Source organism: Notamacropus eugenii, chromosome 2 (assembly GCF_028372415.1).
Source record: "Notamacropus eugenii isolate mMacEug1 chromosome 2, mMacEug1.pri_v2, whole genome shotgun sequence".
NCBI classification, from domain to species: domain Eukaryota; kingdom Metazoa; phylum Chordata; class Mammalia; order Diprotodontia; family Macropodidae; genus Notamacropus; species Notamacropus eugenii.
The window spans coordinates 390,456,928-390,479,100 of record NC_092873.1 but is presented as its reverse complement, the minus strand read 5'-3'; the positions used below and the strand labels follow the sequence as shown (position 1 = coordinate 390,479,100).

General features: G+C 39.1%; 1 protein-coding gene across 4 annotated transcripts in view; it reads right to left on the bottom strand.

The window, feature by feature from the left end:
- DISC1 (DISC1 scaffold protein) overlaps positions 1 to 22,173 on the bottom strand; it is a 574,426-nt gene that overhangs the window by 108,694 nt on the left and 443,559 nt on the right. For all 4 annotated transcript variants that reach the window (XM_072647488.1, XM_072647489.1, XM_072647490.1 and 1 more), the window contains one exon: positions 266 to 548. In XM_072647488.1, the coding sequence (XP_072503589.1) occupies positions 266 to 548 (283 nt within the window). The remainder of the gene's footprint in view (positions 1 to 265; positions 549 to 22,173) is intronic.

Below are 22,173 nucleotides of genomic sequence, written 5' to 3'. Positions count from 1 at the left end.
ATTTCAATTCTATTTATTTATATGTCCAGCAGCTAACACAAAGTTTGACACATAGTAGGTGTTTAATAAATGCTTATTGATTGATTTTTGTTAGGTTTATAATAAATTTTGATTTTAAAAAAAGATGTGATTGAGCCCAGTTTTTAGGGCCCAATATAGAACTCATCTTACACTTGGTGCCCTGAATTATGGTAATATGGTGTTCTTGGGGAAACCCCCTCCTGGGAGAACTTTTTGGGAAAACCCCTTAGACAAATCTGAGTACCTCTTTCTGTTCATAGCCACCACCCTGAATGGTGGGGGACAGGGTAGCTTGCCACTCCTCAGCTAGTTGACAAAAGGGCTTCAGTCCATCTTCTGAAGTGGGCCTTGGGAAGATGGAGGTGGCTGGGGCAGGAGCAGGGGTGGCCATCTCGAAGTTATCTATCTGAATCTCCTCTTCTTCTGAAACACAGCTGCTGACCTCTTGAAGCTGGAAGCCCCGGATCAAAAGCTGACAAGCTTCCAAATCAGCTTCCCACACTCTTTCTAGAAGCTGGCTCCTGGAGCTGAAACAACAAAAATGCAGAAATACACACACATGCACACAGAGATGAACATGATGGAATGGGCACCAGATGAAATCTATCCCCTATGCTTCTCTACCCCATAAAAAAGGGCTGACTGCCTAAATATCCCCAAGAGGAGTCTATGTGGTTCCATATTCCACCTCTGACACTGAGTACCTGTGTGACTCTGCCACCCCATAACCCAGTTATCTCATCTATAAAATCAGAGAGGAGGAACAGATGACCTCCAGGGTTCCTTCCAGGTATAGCTGATGTTCCTATGACTTATCAGTATATATGTATATGCATGTGTATATGCATACTTATATGTGTGTATGCTTGTATGTGTGCATGTGGATGCATGAGTTTATACAAATATGTAAAAACATGAATGCATGTATATATGTTTGTGTATGTACCTACATGTATGCGCAGGTGTACATACTGTAGTTATGCACACACATAAACATACACATGTGTATACATGAACACATCTGTGTTAGTTGCCATCAAGGTACCAAGAATGACCTCATGGATTAAAGTCATCATATTATTAGAGGTGGGAAAAGTGACAGGTCAGTTCTTAGGATCTGATTTTGAAACATGGTTCTCCTTTTCACTGATCTTGGGCAAATCACTTCCCTCTTCGGGGCCTTAGCTTCCTGACCTGTTGAATGAGACAGATGGGTTAAAAGATCTCCAAAGACCTTCCCCCCACTGATTCTAAAACGGGGGTCTGGGCTCAAACTCCTATTGTAATCACAATCCATCACACAGGGTACTCGCACCACTTGAATATGTGGCTCGTATTGCTCTCCAGACATTCAAGTCTTCACCCAGCGATAGATTGCAAGTTACAGATGGTGACTTTCCCTCTTTTGTAACCTTCACAACACACAGTGACACATGGCAGGGATTCTTTTGGTACTAATTGGATTGGATTGATCTTATTCCCAAAAGGATGGGTACAACTATGTTTTCCAACAACTTTTTTTCCCCAAAGAGAAAAAGCTGCTCCTTCTGTAAATAATTTGCCACTAATCACTTAATTACACTAACTTTATGTCTTTAAGACAGAAATTATTTTGAGGGTAGGGAAGATGGAAGGAATCTAGAGGAGGCTTGGCCTGTTATAAGCAGGATTTGGGGATACGTGCATTTATCTGAGCAAAAGCCAAGGTTAAGCCTCCAAATCATCCCATGCTGCACCAAGTCAAAGTTTTAAAAACTGGGGGGAGGTGGAGAAGGTGCTGTGTGCTCTATGGTGAGAGAAACACAGAGGCAGAAAATTACAAAATTACAGTCCTTTATGATGACCCACTTAATGCTTTCTTCAGACTGTGGTTTTTAAAAAAATATTTCAACTTGTTGCATCTGTTTCTGTTCAACTGAATAGTGGCTGATTTCACATTCCTTAGAAACTTTGCTCTTCATGCACAGGGCAGTAATTGTGTTGTTAGTAATAAATCCCTCAAATAAGTGACTCACTGCTACTTGGGGCTTGGAGAGCTGTGGAGGGGATTTTCAATGTCCTGTATGCTGCTGGACAGGCCTGAAGCTTCAAGCTGCAATATTTGGGGGAGTTCATGTGGGTAACTGAGATTCAACTACTTGGCCAGCTCATTAGACTATGATTGCTTGTCCAAGGTAAAATGTGCCTGAGATCTCCTCACTGTGGCTTGAATCCCAGTGGGGAATTGTGTTACTAAGAGGCAGAAGAGCCAAGGAAGATGCTGCTGTAAAAGACTATGTTCCATCCAGTAAACACTCGACCCAGTAAGCCAAATACACTTTTATCCCTTAGAAGATGGCTCTTGCTATACTGCTCAGGACTTAAACCAGTAGGCTTAATTTTTGTGTAGCCATAGTAAGATAGTGTGGTATCACAGAAAGGGCACTGAGTTTAGAGTCAGAGGACCTGGAATTAAATGGAAACTCTACTACATAGTACCTGTGTTACTTTGGGCAAGTCACTCATCTTCTTGGGATGCTAGACTACTCATCTATAAAATGAGGGTGCTGGATCAGATGGCATCAATCTCTTTCTGCTCTATAGGGGGCAAATATGGTTTCTTTTTTTAGTTAGGAACTTGTAGAGCCCATAGTTTTCCTAAGAATTATTTTCCCCAAGAAATCTGGGGAGGTTGGTCTTCAAGCATCAGAAACATAGAACTTCACTGGCCCTGCACTGAAGTCTTTCTAGCAGGGTAGGACAAGTTACTAGATAAGTAACTAGGACAAGTTATGAGAACTTTCATTTTAGTGGCATGGCCTTGGTGAATGTAGTCACCTCTAGGCCAGGACAGGTTTTTGGTAGACAATAATTAATTAATTATACATCAGAATTAGTTAATACAAATATGACAGCAAAAATTACTTTTTCAACCATCCACTATGAACTACTAGCATTAAGCAAGGAAGTAGATGACATATAAATGTTTGCCAGGATTGTGGAAAGGCATCCTTCAAAGAAGGAATAAATGAAAGAAATTTTCTATGAGCCTGGTAAGCTCATTAAAAAGTAGTTTTTTTCTTAATAAAAGTAATTTGTAGCAAAAAGTACATCTTAGACAAGTTCTGAACATAGAAAATAAATTATATGAGATAAGTTTTACATCTGGGACACTAACCAATATTCCCTGAATAAGGTTTGGTTTGGTTTGGTTTGTTTTTTGAACTATGATTTTACTGGGGCAGCTCAGTGATACAGTAGATAGAATGCCCAGCCTGAAGTCAAAAAGACTCCTCTGGTACCACATCTACCCTATCTGACTGGCTAACATAACAAAACAAGTAAATGATAAATATTGGAGAAGATGTGGGAAAACTGAAACACTAAAGCTTTGTTGGAGTTGTGAACTGACCCAATCATTCTGGAGGGCAACTGGGAACTATGCCCAAAAGGCTATAAAACTGTGTATACCTTTACTTAGCAATACCATTACTAGGTCTGTATCCCAAAGAGATCATAAAAAACAGGGAAAAGGATCCACAGATACAAAAATATTAATAGCAGGTCTTTTTAGTGGCATCAAAGATTTGGAAATAAGAGGGGATGCCCAGGAGTTGGGGAATGGTTGAGCAAGTTGTGGTGTATGGATGTAATAGAATACTATCATGCCGTAAGAAATGATGAGCAGGCAGGCTTCAGGAAAACCTGGAAAGACTTGTATGAACTGATGTTGAGCGAAATGAGCAGAACCAGGAGAACGTTATACACAGTAACAGCCACAGTGTGTAATAACTGACTTTGTTCTGACATTTTGTCAGAAATGCAAGGATCTAAGACAATTCTAAAAGCCTCATGATGGAAAATCCATATCCAGAGAAAGAATTAAGGAGTCTGAGTGCAGATGGAAGCATACTATCATCTTCCTTTGTTGTTTTTGTTTTCCCTTTCTCCTGGTTTTCCCCTTTTGCTCTGATTCTTCTTTCACAACATGAATAATGTCAAAACGTTTAATATGATTGAACATGTATAGCCTATATCAGACTGCATGCCATCTTGGGGGGGCAGGGATTTAGAACTCAACCCTTATAAAAGTGGATAAAAGTTTAATTAATTAATAAAAATTAATTAATTAAAAAAGACCCATCTTCCTGAGTTCAAATACGGGCTCAGACACTTACTAGCTATGTTCAGTCATTTCAGTTGTGCCTGACTCCTTGTGACCCCATTGGGAGATTTCTTGACAAAGATACTGGAGTGATTTGCCATTTCCTTCTCCAACTCATTTGACAGATGAGGAAACTGAGGCAAACGATTAAATAACTTACCCAGGGTCACACAGCTAGGAAGTGTTTGAGGCTGGATTTTAACTTGAGTCTTCCTGACTCCAGGCCTGGTACTCTATCCACCATTTATAGTGCCACTCTTTAGTAAAGATTGGCAGACTGGAGACACGTGCATAGGACCATTATCAGAATGGTAAGATGACTGGATGCTATGTCACATGAGGATCAGTTGAAGAAATTAATGATACTTAGCCTGGAGAAGAGGAGATTTGGAGGGAGGGAGTTGTAACAGAAGTCTTCAAGTGTTTGAAGGCTTGCCATTTGGAATAAGGATTAGACTTATAATGCCCTCTGGAGCCAAGCAGAAGTTTAAACTTCTGACTGTGTCATTCAAGGTCTTCCACAATAAGGCTCTTTCTTATCTGTCCAGTCTTTTTTCCCTTTCATATAGTTTATATTCTAGTAAAAAATGAACTATTTTTAATTTTCCTACTCTTAGCTTGCCCTCTCTCACCTTCATGGCCTTGCTCATATATTCTCTCATGCTCAGAATAAATTATCTTAGTTCTGCCACTTACCATGCCTACCTCCCAAGACCACAGTTTCCTCATCAGTAAAATGATGGAGTTGAACTATTTAACCTTTAATGTCCCCACCAGCTCTATGATGTCCCTGTCTTCACTGGAGAACCCAATCAGATGCCACCTCCTCTGTCAAAATTTCCCTGATGCCCATCTCCAAGTGAATGTAACCTCTCCCTTTTCAAATCTCTCGGAGCACCATCTGACTCTTTGGTTGTTGTTGTTCAGTTGTTTCATTCATGTCTGACTCTTCATGACTATTTTTTTTTTCTTAGCAGAGATACTGGAATGGTTTGCCATTCTGTTTCCTAGCTCATTTTGCATATGGAGAAACTGATGCAAAGGGGGTTAAGTGCCTTGCCCAGGGTCACACAGTTACTAATTCTCTGTGGCCTAATTTGAGCTCAAGAAGATGAGTCTTCCTGAGTCCAGGCCTGGCACTCGATCCATGACACCACCTAGCTGCCCTGATTCTTTTACCTTTGTGTTATAATAATGATAACTATAACCATAATAAAAATTATTACTATTATTAAGCACCTAAGAATGACAGCATCTGGTGGAAAGAATTATATACCACAAGTTCACCCTGTTTCATGAATTAATAGAAGACAAATCCCTGTAATATAAATACAAACCCCCAAGTATATTTAAAATTCAAAAAGTAAACTGTATTAGAATTGGAGCACAAAACTGTTCCCCTATAATCACCCAGACATAAAACTATCCCATAAAAATTTAAGACTAGTAGATGTTATTATACATAATACCCTGAATCTACAAACTCCATGGAATTAAAAGCTCTCAAAATACTGAGACCTAAAAGAAAGAGGATGAAATCTCTATTGCTAGTCTGCTATTGGACTTGTCCTGAAGCTGCTTTCAGTGAGCCTGTAGAAGAAGATGGCCTTATATGCTAATAATAGCTCATTCAATTGCAAAAGGCAATTTACCAGACATTAAAGATTAAAGAATAATAGTAGTAGAGAGACTTGGTCCTGCGATCATAGCTAGTTCAGCTCGCTGAATAGAAGTATGATGATGAACTCAAGCAACAAACTATCCTGAAACCATATAATTAGCACAGACTAGACTGTTGCTCATAATCACTTGGATGCATCATCAATCCATAAAAACACCAGGATAGCATTTTTAATAGATGGCGCCATCCCAAATACTCATCCTTTCCAAGCTAAACAGAATATAAAACTTTCAAAGCAAAGAGATCAACATCATGGGGGAAGAGGATGAGGGATGGGCCATCTTTGTTGTTTTGTCTTCTACTGGAATTGTGCCAAGGATGCTCTTGCTGAGTCTACAAAGGATGAGTGTATATCCTAATACTTTTATTGGGAAGCAACCATTTTATGCCATTGCGCAATAATGCATAGGACACTGAATATAAAGGAATAAAAACAGGATGGCTACTGGTCTCAAGAGCTTTCTATTCTGAACCCCATTGATAAAGATGAGAAGGATGTGACAGCAGCAATTATAATAGTGATATTGGAACTCCAGACCAAGAATGAGAAGAATTAGCTACTATAAACTGCTATTTATAGGTGATTTTTTAAATTTTACAAAATGTTTTATATATATACATATATATAAAACCATTTGTTCCTCATCACAACTTTGTGAGGAAAATGCCGTTATTATTATCACCATTTTACAGATGAGAAAACTCATGCCAGGGTCACACAGGTGGTAAGTGTCTGGAGCAATATTCCAACCTAATCTTTGTGACCCAACGTCCATTACTATCCACTATATCATAATTCTTCCACTCATCTCCTCCACTACACACGTTATACTCAAAACTCCCTGACGACAGGGACTGTAATTTTTCATCTTTGTGCCTAGCACAGCATCTTGTATACTATATGTGCTTAATACACGCTTATTGAATTTAGTTGCTTTAACCTAGAAACAATACATGGAAGTTTCAGAAATGAGGATTGCTCCTTGATAAAAGGGAAAATGTCCAAACACCTAGCCCTTTCCTAAAGTGGAATGGCAGTGTACTCAAGTGGTCCACCAGTTGTTAGAAAGCATTCCTGTTGCTGCACAGATGGGCCTTAGTGGCCTCAGAGGTCCTTTCCAACTCTAACAATCTGCGATACTCAGTGGTTACTGCTAGGGCTGTTATAGCAGTCTCAAGTAAATCAATTCTAAGGAAAGATCCTAAAGAAAAGATGGAAGACCCTTAAAAAAAATCAATGACCCAGCGTTTTAATTGGCAGCCTCTTCAAAGGACCATAGAAGGTGGGAGCCAGTAGGGATCTTACTGATAAATTTAATTCAAACGTTAATTTTTTTTGTGAGGAATATAAGGCATAGAAAGGTTAGGTGATTTCAGTCAGTCAGTTAACTAGCAACCACAATGTGCAAGTCATTGTGCTAACCTTTGAGGAGACAAAGAAAAGTTAATCACAACAAAATAACAAAAACAAACCCTACTCTCAAGGAGCTCACAGTCTAATGAGGGAGACCAACATGCAAATAACTATGTGCAATCTAAGTAGAGGATAATTGAGGATGGTCTCAGAAGGAAAGCACTAAAAATAAGAAGGATAGGGAAGATGACAAATAGGGAAATGTTTTACATGACTGCACACGAATAACCTATATCAGAGTGTTTACTTTCTCAGGGAGGAGAGAGGGAGGAAAGAATTTGGAACTCAAAACACAAAAAGACAAATGTTAAAAATTGTTTTACATATAATTAGAGGGAAATAAAATATTTTTTTAAAAAAAAAAGGATTGAGGAAGGTTTCTTGTAGAAGGTAAGACTTTAGATGATACTTAAAGAAAGTCAAGAAGCAAAAACGAGAAGGGAGAGTATTCCATGCATGGGGCACAACCAGGTAAAATGCCCAAAACTGGGAGATGGAGTGTCTTTGAGGAACAGCAAGGAGGCCAGTGTTGGATCCAGGAATAAGTGGAGGAGTCAGTTACAAAGAATAGAAAGGCAGGAAAGGACCAAGTTATGAAGGGCTTTCAATTCCAAACAGAGGGTTTTATATTGGATACTGGCGGTGACCAGGAGCTACCAGTGATTTCTGAGTAGAGATGTGATATGGTCAGACCCACAATGTGTAGTGGTAGAGACGTGGGGACCTTAGAAATGAGCCCAAAGATTAATTTCTGGATCCCTTACACTTGGACACTTTTCGTTTAGGTCCTTATTCTATATATGCTGAGAGTTAGCTCCCTTTAGCGAGTACATCAAATATGCACACTAATAAACCCAATGTTCTTGAACTTTTCCAAAGCAAACAGTTGAAGCACAAATAGTCCTGATGTTTCTCAAGTCCTTTTCATTCCCTGGGCAACACCTGCTTCATCTTCTACTCAAAAAAAAAAACAAAAAAACAAAAAAACAAACCCTGTTATTTTTAGAGGTTTAAATGTTACTCTTCAACTTTTACTGTTTTCCTTGAAAGAAAAACTGACACAATTCTCCACTGGGAGGTGCTTTTTTGGATATTGTCTCCTTTAACATGCTTCCCAAAATGTCACTTAACTGAAAAGGTATACGAATGTACAAAGGGTCTTGGGAAATTCATGAATGATCTAACTAAAATAGATCAGGGACTTAGTGGTTGAAGAATATATGGATACCCACATCTTCACCCTTCAACCCTCCCCTCCTCTGAACTTTCCCATTTCTGCTGAGGGCTTCATCATTCTCCTTGCCACGTTGGGTTGTAATTTTAGACTCATTCTTGATTCTTTCCCCCTCCCCTAAATTCCAACCTATAGTTCTACCTTCCAAACATGTCTCTGCTAGGCATTGGGCATAAAAAGTCAAAAAAAATGAATTAGTCCCTGTTCTCAAGGAGTTGATTTTAGAGGGAAGGGGCAACATTTATTTCCACTGGTAAGGATAAATTAATATAAAGCAATTTTGAGAGGGGAGAGAACAGCCGAGAGGTTTTGGAAATCTCTAGTGTAGTTGGAAAAGCAAACAAGAACTTGAATCAAGAAAGGCAGCCTCTGATACACACAACCTGCATGACCATGGACAAACTGCTTTACATTTCTGAACCTCACTTTGTATTTCTGTAAATTGTGGACAAAGACTGTAGCACCTGCCTCCTAGGGTCATAGTGAGGATCAAGCAAAACAATGGTTGTGAAGTGCTGTATAAATGTTGGCTACCATCATTATTATTTTATAGGGGACACTGAAGTGACACCCCTCTCCATGATGCTTTTACTAAAAAGACTCAAAAAGTTACAGGTTTAAGTCCCCAAATCTGTAGCTGCCATATTATTAATAAATAATTCTTAAGTTTATTTAGGTTTTTCTTGAATAATATAAATACAAATTGTGTGCATATTGTGGGGGGTGGGAATAGAGAAGGATAGAGAGAGAAAGGAAGGAGAGGGAGAGAGGGAGAGATGGGGAGATCTGTGATAACACTGGTATGAGGAACTCCCTGATGAGAAAACTTCCCGTACCAATGCAAGCCAGCATTTTCTTTATAACTTACAGTGTTAGAAAGTTATTTAGAGCCCTAAGAGACTAAATGATTTACACAGGGTGAGTGAGTTAGTTTATGGTGCAGGTGGGATTTGACTTCTTATTTTTCCAGCTCCAAGGCCAGTTCTCTGTCCTCTAAGTCTGTCTCTCTTTTATCTCTGTATCTCTGTGTTTCTGTCTCTGTGTGTCTGTCTGTCTTTCTCTCTGTTTCTGTCTGCCTGTCTCTGTATACACACACATACATACAAATGCATATAATGTGTGTATACAAACACTTGCACATGCATGTATATATCATCCATACAAGACAAAGATTTCTCAGCTTTGTACATTCATTTTGAGTTAATGTTTTCTGAATCATTAAGTAGTGAAGGCAAAAATATTACCAGTGATTTGCTGAAAAGAACACCAATAGTCAGGGGCAGAGCAGGACTAGAGCCCATGTGTCTGAACCTCTAGTCTAGAACTTTCTATTCCATCACGAGTCAGAACATGGGGCTTCTGTCCTTGGCTCTGTGACCTTGGGAAATCCCCTAACGCCTCTTTGTCCCCTCATTTGTAGCTCTGGGCCAACAGTAACTCCCCTGCCGATCTCTGACAGGGTAATTCTGAGGATCAAATGAGATAAAGGATAGCAAGGTTGCAAAGCGATAGGAAATTTAAGCTGAATATATTATTATCTGAAAATAATTCTTTTTATCCATCCCAGAATTAAAACTTATTCTGTACGTGCATCTAGCTCATGCTATAAAGGATAACTATTGCAATAACCTATCCGTGTGATAGTCAGTAGGGGAAATAGCTCAGAGAGGTCTGTCTATACCAATTAAGTTCCTTAGATATTAGATTAACAGAGGCTTCTCTTGGTCAGTGTGGACTCTGCCTCAGAAGAGTCAATTGGAAATATTTGTGGAAAAAATAGCTTGCCCACGGAAGCCTCTTTCCAGGTTTGACAACTTTGCCCACGTTTGTCCAGGCTTTGACCTAAAGGCTCATTTCCTTGCTTCACATAAAAGTCCCTAACGTAGCCATATGGGGCTCACTACTTTGGCCCCGTGTAAGCTGGAAGTCAGAGAAACAGGCTTCCTATTAAGAGCACTGCAGACATACAAAAGTTACATTTAGCTTTTGATAAATGAAAACATATGCTTACGTAAGGGCGGCCAAAGAATTTTAAAGGGAAACAGCGGCAAGACAAGAAGACAGCATTTCTCATAAATCGCATCACAGCATATCTCATGGATAACTTCCAGTAGTTCCAATGGGAAGAAAAAAGAAACTGGTCACACTCACTGTGGGTGGAACGGATAATTCTTTCTCTCTGGCCTGGGAAGAGGGGCTTCCCAGGCAGAGCTACATTGAAACGAAAGCCAAGAAATTGAGATGGAAAATGAACCTGTACATAATAAAAGCTTGTCTCTCACAGACATGCTGTCCAAATAGTTATGAGGGAAGGAATTACAGCTAAATAGAAACACACGTCTACATACAGGACTGACTAGGAAAGGATGATAAGAGAAGAACGTTAAAATTTACCTATAAATTCTATATTTTGCCCCAAACAAATTCTGTTTTGCTCCTTTCTCTTCCTTGCAGAAGTGCGGAACTTTGAGGGTGAACATGATAATGGCCGAATTGGCTGATATGTTAGTTTTGCTGAAATATTTTTTTTGGTTTTTGAGATTCTTTTGTATAATGGAGGTTTGCTGGAAGAAGATAGAAGATTAGGGGAAGGGATTTATTGGCTATTTAAAAACAAAAATTAAATAAAATTTTAAATATAAAAACCCATCATGTACATTAATTCTTTTAAAAACATGAGCTTGGGAGCTAGATGGAAGACTCATTTTATCTCATAATATCTCAGGTGTGGTTCCCCTAATGTTGAGTCTCCATGTCCTTGAATATGGGAAGTTAAATCATACATCTATTACTGAAAGATACTTCAAGGCCACCTCATCCAATCATCTCATTTTGCAATTAAGGAAAACAAGACCCAGAGACATAGTGACTTGATCAAGGTAAGCCTGCTGTTAGTAAATCCTGGAGTCATGATCTGAACCCAGTCCCCTGAGAGCCAAGGCTCTTTCTACTCTTTCCATTAGCTTCCTTTCTACTGTATAATTATTACCCTTTACCCTTCTTTCCTCCCCTATCCATCCCTGCCACAGGGCAGTCACCCACCCAGGTCTGCAAACTGGCAGAAAAAGGGAGACAGAATGAGTTCTGGAAGGCTAGAAGCAGGAATAGTGAATATACAGCTTGCAGAGACATTCCTAGCCTTCAAAAACAAAAGGCCTGAAGAATACCCAGCTCTTGACAAAGGAAGACCTGAACTAAACTGAGCAAAGAAAAAGAGTAAACAGGAGTAGTAAACACTCCATGTGACAGGCTGTCAGCCTGACACCTCTGTGAACAGAGGTGATGAAGCAGATAGACAGCAGCTGCAGAAGAATGTGACAACAACATTACAGAGCAATGCAAACCAAGCCACATATGGTTTCCTCCCAAATAGTCTTGTCATTAATTTACCTTCCTGTATTCCTCTCAAATCAACACTGTATGGGACAGGGATGGGTGGGTCGGTGTGCTGGGGCAGAGAGGAAGGGGCATGTTCCATCTCCGAGTGGCAGAAGACAAGGTTGTAACACTACCAAGTGTTCGTTCTTGTCTTCTGTCATTCATGCCACTGAGAGGCATGACCATGGTCCCTCTCCTGTGGGATGGAGTGTGGTCATCCTTTTCAAATATGTATTAGGCATTCTGTGTTTGTGAGAAAAGCAACATCAACCACCATGGTCCCTTATCTTCTGAATTTTTTGGGAACTGAACCAGAACCACTAGGAAACTCAAGGAGATAGGAGATAAGTATCTCTTTTTCTTACACCCCATCCCTAGGTTGGTGTCAAGCTATAGAGGGACCTATAAAAGACAAAGATAGATATTCTTGGTTAGTGGGGAAAGGAGTATAGCACTACAGCATGTACAGTCTTTTCATTTAGGAAGATGAGGTAGAAACAAGGGGATAAATGAATCCATAGTAGAATGTAAGCTCCTTGGAGGCAGGGTCCATTCCAGTTTTGTCTTTGTATATACAGTACCTAGCACAGTGCCTGGCACATAGTAGGCACTTGTTTTTATTTGATTAATAGGATCTACAGGTAAAGGAATAGGAATCCAAGAAAAGTAGAACCTATAAATTCAACCTTCTAAGCCACAGAAAGGAAATCTTTGTGAGGGGCATCTGGGCTGTTGTGATGGGCTGAATATTTTCCCTTGGCCATTATTGATCAGTTTTCTTACCTTTGGCTGCCTACACACTCTTGACCTTATTTCCATGACTTGTACTATGTACATAATGTGAGTTACCTACTTATTATAGCACTCTGTCATCATTGGGCTAGATCTCATAAAGCAAGACAGTTGTACTGAGTAGGTCCTCAGAATCTGTTGTAGGTCCTCTCTTTTAGAGACTGATGATAAGCAAAGTCAAGAAATAGTACCAAGGGCTGAGTAAAGATCAGCTTTAAGAAGGAACTTCACCCTAGCAGTAGGTAATAGGCAGAGTTGTGAAAGGATCTGAGTAGAAATCAGGATATTAGAGGCACTACTCAATACAGTACATACTACTAGTTAGGTGATTGTAGAGTGAATCTACATGGTCATCTTGTAAGAATGGCCCATGAGAAAAGAAAGAACTACCCACCCTTGACACTCTCCAAGGTACCTCTTAAGTCTTATCATCTCTGCTGGGCACTTTGGCAATGCCCCTGTTGACATCACCACTACTGTGTAGGGTTTTCTCTATCTCATCCCCATGATGATAATAAAAGAGCTACCACAGAACCAAGAGGGAAGCTTTCCACATTCCTCATCAACCTTGCTATTGGTAATAATAATAAGAGCTAGGACTTATATAGCTATTTAAGGCTTATAAAGTACTTTATAAATATTATCTCATTTAATCCTCACCACAATCTTGGGAGGTAAATGCTATTATCTTCCCCATTTTACAGATAAGGAAACTTAGAAAGGCAGCACTTGCCCTGGGTTATTCAAATAGTTGGATGTTGGATGTAAATTCAGAATTTTCTGACTCAAGGTCTAGCACCCTGTGCCCTGTGCCTCTAGATGCCTAATATTGTGGTAGAAAAAGAGCTCCTGATTACTGAATGACTTCGGTCTTCACTGCCATTTAAGGACAGCCATTCTATAACATATAATCCCCCTAGGCGGGCCATACTGTTCTGGTGCGGGTTGAACACAAAGGGCAAGTTTAAGACTTTGGCAAGTGAGACAAATACTACCAAGACATTGGTAAATCAGAACTTTGAGAATTAAAGGGAGGAGGAAGCAATTAAAACTACCAAAAGTGATGCCCCTCAAGCAAGCACTCATTAAGGGCTTATTCTGTGCTAGTCAATGTGCTATGTATTCAGGCAAAAGAACAACAGTCCCTAATTTCAGGGAATTTATGTCCTAGTGGGAAAGATAATACTTACAGCTATAGCTATATGCAAAATACATACAAAGTAAACACTATTAGTCTGGGAAGGGCAAGAATGAGCAGCCAGGAGACCCCAGCAAGACTTTGTTCAGAAGGGGACACTCGAGCTGAGTCTTGAAGGAAACCATGGATTTCAAGAACTGGAGGCAAAGATAAGAAGCATATTAGCTCAGGGAAATGGAAGTAATATGGAACATAAAGAACAATGAGCAGGCCAGTATAGTTGAATCACAAAGTACATGGAGAGGAATAATATGTAAAAAGGCTGGAAAGATAGGTTAGGACTAGGTTGTAGTTCATCAAATACGAATAATTGGCCTTGAGGTACTGGTTGAGTAGGACATCCCAGGAGGAAGCCATAAGTCAACTCTACTTGTATTAACTGGGCTTTCAATTTGCTCTTCCCTTGTCCCCAGCCATCTCCTCCATTACTTGCTTCCTGAACAAAAAATATGCTTAAGAACAGGGTTTTTTGTTTTGACTTGGGATTTGGGGGTCATGAGTCTCTTTAACAGTCTAGTAAAGCCTACAGACCCTTTCTTGGAATAATGTTTTTAAATGTGTAAGATAAAATAATAGGATTACAAAAGAAACTTATCATTTAAAATACAACTATCAAAATATTAAAAAACTGAGTTCACAAATCCCAAGTTAAGAACCTTAAGAGGAAAATCTGCCCCCCTCTTTACTGATTGGTCTCTCCCAGACCACAAATCTAGAAACACCTCAGACATACTTCACTTTACACCCCCTTCTCATGAGATCTCTTCATGCTCCCGTTCCTCCCTACTCCTTTAGTCCTAGAACCAAAAACCATGGTCAAATTAACTGTCATTGTTCCTGGATGGTGCATGTCAGTCTTCTTCCCTATGACCCCACTTAACATCCCTGCAACTTTCAAAACCAAAGCATTACTTTCTGGCTACCACTCATGTGTGTTGTCTCCTCCATTAGAACATAAGGTCCCTGAAGAGAGGGACCCTCTTGCTAGTTTGCATTTATCTTCCCAGCACTTCTCACAGTGCTTGGCATAAAAGGCTTATTAAATATCTGTCAATTCATTCACTGAAGTGAGGCAAATAAGTCACATCCTGAATGATCACAGCAAGTATGGATCCTTATATCTAAAAGTTTATGCTAAGTGTGAACACACATGTGCGCACACACACACACACACACAACAAAGTAGTCTTTTTCTTAGTTATAAACATGTAGGTACATCACAGATTTATTTATATGGGGAAAATAACCAGCTTAAAGTTTCAAAGACAGTTTGAGAACTTTGTAATTTATTCCAACAAACAGATTCATTAGCAAACAAATTAAATAAAATATGACTCTTAAACCTTCACTTTCTGTAGCAAGGTAAGTGTGAATGAGTAGCTAGCTATGTGTCTTTTGTGAATCTGAGGCTAAAAAGGTGAAACATCGTCAGAAACTGGAATTTCTCATAGCAGAGATATGCATCAACAACTCTATCCCCAGTACACAAAATATCATAAGGGCAGAGATCTAAATTGAAGTCTAAAAATAGCCTGATAAAATTATTTCCTTCTTTCTCTCCATGAGAGTGAGCAAGCTGACATCAATATCTTGGGGGCACAACTGACTTCTGGGATATTATGTGAAAGTGTTGATTACATAACTGCTCTTTCTGTGCTCGAAGTGACTGCCCCAGAAAATAAGGAGGGAAGAGTAATTACACTGTTGCCTGAAAACCAATAATGGATATTTGATTATGATTATTAATGAAAAAAGAGGATAGACTGCTGTGTAAAAAGCGACTAAATTCACTAAGTGAATTTGGATAAGACTCTGAGAAGGGAATTACATATATCTTTTTTGGTTTTTTTTCAACTTCCAATCAGTCATTTGAACATGACACCAAACTTTAAGCATAGACTGTCACATTTCTATCAATATTCAATGTCACTGCACTAGTTAAATTATCTCCACTGGATACACCAAATGACAGGCTTCTTGCTGTGGGGGATTATCTGCACTTTGATTCTAAACATGAGCTAGATGGAAGTGAGGGAGCTGGCATGTCAAATGCAGGAAATTAACTAATTTTCAAGGAAATCAGAAAGACATTTTGCAGCAAATATTTACTTCCCTGTTTATTTCTTACAGCTACAGTACGTACATTACCTAATCTGTAGCATGTTGAATTTACTGACTCCATGAACAAAAGGAGATTAGTTCTCATTCTAAAGAAAACAATGGGGCATGCCTTTTTGATCTGCTGATAAAAAATACTACCGTGACTCTAAGTCGGTCTGCCTTGAAGGAATATATTTAACCTTGATAGATGAAAAGAAAGATGGCATGAAAAAAAATTCTCTTATCATAGAATCCACATCCAAAGCCAGTTTCCCAAGATCCTTTGCATTTCTGATTTCACAGAATGCCTTCAAGTTTAACACAAAGACAATAACAATCTATAAGCTGATTGTTATCTTCTTTAGAATTGGTTTCAAATATAAGATGACAATAGGAGGATTCTGACAGGCTTAGGTTGTAAGAATATACCCTTGCTCCATGATGGGGGCTTCAGTGAATTACCTTATAGGACAGCTGAGCCTGGTTCTAATTCAGTTTATGAGAGGTATTTCAGAACCCCCATCTCTATTCAAGAAGCACTATTTTCAGAAAGGGGATCATTCCATCATAAAAATTAGGATTCCACCAAAAAAGACCAACTGAGCTTAACACACTGAAGCAGAGGCATTTACCTAATGATAAATTCTATACCTGGCATATGTCCATGTGATATCATGGGCTCATGGCGATCTATAATCTCCCATGGTGCCATTCTTCTCTTCCACTAGGAAGCTCCAATTTTTGCTACTGGTTTGGTCTTTTTTTTTTTGGTTTGTTTGGTTGGTTGGTTTTATATTGCTGACATTACTTCAGACTGGACTGTTTCCATATGGTAAAAAATATGAATTTCCTTCCTTTTCTGCTGCTCCCTAAATCTAGTCACAAATACTTACAGCTGTATGACCCTGGACAAGTCATTTCCCTGTTTGTCTTAATTTCTCATCTGTAAAATGAGCCAGAGAAAGAAATGGCAAATCACCCCAGAATCTTTGCCAAGAAAGCCCCAAACGGGTTCACAAAGCATTGCACACACTGAACAACAAAAAATCTCAAAGTGCTTTTTTCTGTTATATGATGGTCAGGGGATCCAAGTCTAGAGAGGTTTTGTTTAGACCAGAGTGCCTTGTGTAGCTTGTGGAAAAAAAAATGCTCACCAAGATTCTCAGAATGGAAGAGAGGTAAGTCATTATGGCTGCTCCCAGTGTGACAATATTCCTTTCATACCTCTCACCACAACAGGAGCACCTAGGATGGTTAGCGGAGAAGGTGGTTGATTACAATTCCACAGGGATATTGAGAAATATCAAGAAATCATCAGTTTACTGGCATATGGTAAAGTAGATGGCTAAGATCAGTGCTGTGGTAAGGTATGGCTAGAAAGTCAGTTCTTGGTGTGAGAAGGTCAAGTGAATGCCAGGAAAAGTCAAAGTAGCCTTACAGATATGTTGGTGGTGATACTGCAGTATCTGTCTTGGTGACATTAAAGTGACAATTCACCACCCTCTTCCATAAGATTGTTAAAATAAGCTCACTAAAGCAATGTTGACTTCAGTTGCCATATTTCTCTGGGTGGCAAGGATACCTAGTGTTTGGTGGCTGAGATGGTTTCTAGGTTTTGTGGCCGAGATGGTTTGTAGGTTTTGTGGCCGTTGTCTATAAAGACTATTCCATATTTGGCTTTGTATCACAAACTGGCACATAGTAGGTATTTGATAAATGCTTGTTGACTGAATGTGCTGGTGATAAGGATCAAGGGTATTCATCTCAGTCAAAGTTCAGTTAATGGGGTTAAGTGACACACACAGGGTCACATAGCTAGTGAGTATCTGAGGCCAGATTTGAGTTCAAGTCTTCCTGACTCCAGGTCAGGAGTTCTATCTACTGTGCTATCTAGCTGCCTATTCACTTCTTAGAGAAAATATTAAAATTGATATCAAATGAGAAGAATAAAAATGAGAAGATATGGTATGAAATGAAAATAGCTCCAACTCAATGTATGTCTTAAAAATCAAAGACAAGCAAATGCTAGGTATTGTTGCCCAGCAGAGAGATGTAGCAACCAAAAGTAACAAAGGTTTAGAACTTAAGCTCACTTGTAAAACTTTAGGGAGCAGAATGACAAAATGTCATGTTACAGGCCTTCCTCCAGCCAGATGTCTCTCATATATACACCAAAATTATTAAAAGTATTTCTTTATAAAATATTGAGGATCAATAGAAGGAAAAAGAAGTTTACAGAAATTTTGGCATGAGATACAATTAAAACATGAACACAAAAGCATTTAAAAATGAAATTGTGTGGAATAAAACAAGATGAAAAATGGAAATGATTTTTATAGAGAACTCGTTTCTCCATCATAATAATGGAGCTAACATGTTTGCACTCTATTATCACAGCTTCTAACGTACTGTCCCATAAAACAGAAATGTCACAGAAGGCTACAAAACTGGAAAGATTAGCTGGACCAGACAAAATATACACAAAGGAGGCTTGTAATTTTGAGGGAATTGAGGTATCCATTCTCAAGATCTACAAAGGGGAGAAAAAAATCTCAGATATTATTACTATAGAAAAAAGGTGGTTGAGAAGGTATATATAACTATTGACTTAGATGCCTACTTTCATCTTTCTAGAAAAATCTCTGAGAATAGTTTATATATGAATTGAAGGCATCTTTGATGAAAATATAAGATGGGAAATAGGCAGGATTTCTCAAATGATATTTTTGTAATATAATGCATTTTACAATATAGTCCCACAATGGCTAAAAGGAAAAAAAGAATACAAAATCTCAAGGTGTTTATTGTTCACGCAATTTGTTGGCCAAAAAAAAAAATAATAATAATAAGACAATTGACTAGATAAAAAGAATACTATAGCTTTAAATGTTCTACTGTAACAAGATATTTCCCACATACATATTAAATTGTAATAGATTCACTGAAAATTGGAGGAACAGAGTTAATTTTTCTGTAATTCCTTTGTTATTAATATTGAGACTTAGATGGAGATACTTTCTGACAAAAATGCAACCAATAGTTCCTTCCCTCAGAGAGCTTACATTCAACCAGGGACATACAATGTGTATACAAATACAAAAAATAAATACAAAATAACTTCTAGAGGGAGACAGAACTGAGGGGATATCATTGAACATTTTTCATCAGGAGGACAATGCATTCACAAAGGACTACCACTTAGGTGCCCCTCCATTTTGCATCTACTTCTCTGTCTACTTTCAATACTATGGAATAAACATCCTATGCAGATTACCCCCTGATAATCACTGAATGGATACTGCCTCAGTCAAACCGAGACCTGTTAAAGACCTTGGCTTAAAAGGGACAAGGTCTCCACTGCATCCAGAGCCATCTCCAGCTGTCCCGATCTATATCTCACCACTGGACCCAGATGGCTCTGGAGAAGAAAGTGAGGGTGGTGACTTTGCTCAGGCTGCCTCACTTAAATCCAATTCACTCGCATGTCATGGCATCACCTCCCTGATCTGCTCTAGAACAAATGATAAACAATAACACTGACAGTAACATGTAGGTACTCTAGAAGCTGGAGGGATAAGGGTTAGTCCTCCACGAGGAATTGATACAGAAGTAGAGTTTTGAAAGAGACTAGGGATTCTATGAGGTACAAGTGAAGAGGGAGATCATTTCAGGGCTGGAAGACATCCTATGCAAAGGCCTAGAGATGGAAGATAAAGTCATACATCTGGAGAACAGCAAGCAAGCCTGCTGGGCCAGAAAGCTGAGTGCATGAAGGAGAGTGATTTTCAAGTCTCTAGGAAGGTAAGCTGGGACCAGACTGCAAAGGGCTTTAAAAACCACACAGGGGAGATTGTATGGTATCCTAGAAGCAAGAGGGAGCCACTTTAAGTATTCCAACTGGCAGTCATGTGGACAACGGACTTAATGAAGGCTAAGGTAGTAGAGATGAAAAGAGACAATCTAATTAAATAATTAATTAAATGCCGGATCTCTGACCCTAGAGTCAACGTCCTTTCCACTGTATCATTCTGCCTCCTTATTACTCCTATATTTACCCTCTAAGATCCCTCTTCTAACAGAAAGCCCTTTAGATAGTAAAATACAGTTATCATAGCACCACTAAGTCTCCTCATATTCAGGCTAAAACATCCCTCAGTTGCTTCAAATGATCCTCTAATGGTATCATCCTGAGACCTTCCATCATCTTGGTTATTCTCTTCTTGCTTCTTTCCTATTAAACTTAGCAAAGTGTAACACTGAGAACTAAGCTCTAAATTCCAGCTGTGGTCTGAACAACACAAATTAGTACAGGCTATCACTTCCCTTGAGTCTAGAAACCATCCCATATTCAGGAGCTTAAGATCATATTAACCTTTTTGCCTGCCTTATCATACACTGTAGACTCACTTACTGAGCCTATGGTATATTAAACACATAGTTCTTTTTTTCTACATGGCCTTATATCTCCCATTTTGTACTTGAGATGCTTTTTTTTTTAACTCAAGTAAAATATTTAATAGATTCAGGACAGTGTTCTAGCTTACCTAATTTCTAAAAGATACTGATTCTGTTATACAGGAGGTTATCCAATCCTCCCAGTTTTGAATCAAGTGCAAATTTGATAAGCACATCATATATGACTTTTTTTAAGCACAGACCCAGGAGATTACACAACCACCTTTGGAGCTGACATCAAGCCATACAAATGGCATACTGGAAAGAGTATTATCTCCTAGCCAATCTGCACAACAAAGACTTTAGAAAGATTTGGTTGGTGGTGTCCCAAATGATGAAACTTGAAGAGCAATGGACAGCATGAGACAAATTAGACTCCAGTCTAGAGCAGCTGTCCTCCATCCTAACCCCCACCCAACTCCAACTCAACCATTCAAATCAGCTTCTTTTGGAGGCATGTAAAGGGTTTGAAAACACACACATACACATACACACACACACACATTCACAAGTACATACATTCACTTTGGTGAACACCCAAAAAGTCCCACATTGAAACAACTTGCAAATGGGATAGGTCAACTGTGAGAAGTTCATCCAACTGAGAAACCTGATTTCTAATAAAAAAAAAAAAAAAAAGATCAACCTCTGCCCACTTCTCCTCTACCCACCCATCACAAGCCAAGCTTCCTCCCAACTTCTAGTTTTAGATCTAAAAGCAAAAGAGAAATTCACTCTAAATAGTGTTTCCATCCTCTTCCCCTTTTCCTCCTTTTTCATCAAGCATAGCACTCAATGCGAGACTTAAGGGAACCCTCACTTACTCACTTAAATTGAGTACCTGAAAAGGCCTTAGCCTAAAAGGCCAAGGTTTCCCGTTGCATCCTGGACCATCTCCAATCATCCTGATGAATATCTGGTCACTGGATCCAGATGGCTCAGGAGGAGAACGTGAGGCTGGTGACCTTGCACAGCCCTCCCTCACTCAAAACAAAGTCAAGTGCAAGTCATGTCACCATTTCTCTGATGTCATGGTCCTCTTCGAAAACAAAGGACAAACACAACCTGTGAGTGGACCAAGCTGCCTAAATGGGCACCCAGTTAGCTAGGTAACTCCGTTCTTTTCCCGTCCCTTCCCTCTCCCATCCTACATTATGTTTTAAAGTCACTGACAGTGACTCATGTGTATGTGTGTGTGTGTGTGTGTGTGTGTGTGTGTGTGTGTGTGTGTGTGTGTGTGTGTGGTTAACCAATTCCCTGTGATGTAGCTCATTTGGTCTGAAAGACTTGAAATCATGAAAGGAACTTAGGTGCTTTCTTACTATCTCTCTATGTTGAGTATCAAATCCCTTTTATATATATATATATATATTGTTCTGTTCCATCCAGTTCCAAAGTTCATTCTCTTTGGCATAGACAGAAAGTAGAGTTGAACAGCTCTACCTTTACTCCATTAAGTAAATATGATCCTATCTACTCAAAACAATGATCCTACCCTTTCTCTTTCCTTCTTCTCCTCCCAAAAGAGCTAAAACAATCCTTTTGCTGTCTTAAGCTTTCTTTGTTAATCTTAGTACAACATGAATTCACTATTCTTACAGTACCATCTATGTTACCCGCCCTTGTTCCAATCTTCTATACATGTCTTTTGAAATTTAAGTTGATCAGTGAGTTCCTGGCGTATCCACCTCTGAGGGTTTTTTTTTTTTGCTTTGTTTTGTTTTTTAAGGTAATTTTCCATTTTCTTCTTTTAGAA